At 45.0% G+C, this 813-nt stretch overlaps 1 protein-coding gene across 1 annotated transcript in view; it reads right to left on the minus strand.

Moving 5' to 3' along the window:
* LOC107657971 (interleukin-17 receptor D-like) overlaps positions 1 to 813 on the minus strand; it is a 49,209-nt gene that overhangs the window by 20,922 nt on the left and 27,474 nt on the right. Inside the window, exon 3 of the mRNA XM_016446321.1 lies at positions 331 to 456. Within this exon, the coding sequence (XP_016301807.1) occupies positions 331 to 456 (126 nt within the window). The remainder of the gene's footprint in view (positions 1 to 330; positions 457 to 813) is intronic.

Below are 813 nucleotides of genomic sequence, written 5' to 3' on the forward strand. Positions count from 1 at the left end.
TGCATACCCGTCTTTATTATCTGACAAAATTAAACTAAATGCAACTAATACAGAATTCTTGGTAGCATTTTATGTGAATCTGTTTGATAATAAAGTCTGAAGTCACCCTAAATGTGAACCTCTTTGTGATTACGTCATGTCTTTTTTTGGACAAAAATGATCTAATCTGTATTACTGTTGTTAACTACTTTTGCAAAAGGGTAGACTGAAAACGGCCTGTCCCTTACCTACTAAAAGATAGTCCCGCCCCATTGGGACTCCACTGGGCCAGAAACTGAAATGTCAAGTGTTTCAAAGTAGTTTCTCCAACACAGCTGAGAAGAAACCTACCGAGAGGGCTGGCCATCCAGTGGACCACCACGGCTGCCTGGCTGTCACAAGATAAATGACTGTAGGTGATGTTGTTCACTTCATGGATGGCGTGTTTGCCCAGCGGATTCCAGTTCAGAGAGCAGTCTAATTGGGACAGAAAGAGCAGGAACACAAAGAGAGCGAGTGAGTGAAACAGAAAGTCAGGCAGTGTTTCCCAGTGAGAACATCGGTGAGATTCTTTGGTAAGCGGCGAGAGTAAATACGCAGCCATGCGAGGAGACGCTCTTTCTTTGTGCCTTCCTTCTTTCTTTTTTTCACTCGTTTCGTTCTCCTCAGCGGCTGCAGATAAGCAGGTATAGGAAGAGGAGCAGTCGTTTGTGTCCCTCACACCCCGTCGCTCTTTTTTTTACGCAATCCCTATTGTGATGCTAACCAGAATCAGGCCCGTTCCCGTTCGTAGTCACACACAATGGGGATTGAATGCCGAGGAGAAACCAGGAT

Source organism: Sinocyclocheilus anshuiensis, unplaced genomic scaffold (assembly GCF_001515605.1).
Source record: "Sinocyclocheilus anshuiensis isolate Anshui unplaced genomic scaffold, SAMN03320099.WGS_v1.1 scaffold147, whole genome shotgun sequence".
Lineage (NCBI taxonomy): Eukaryota > Metazoa > Chordata > Actinopteri > Cypriniformes > Cyprinidae > Sinocyclocheilus > Sinocyclocheilus anshuiensis.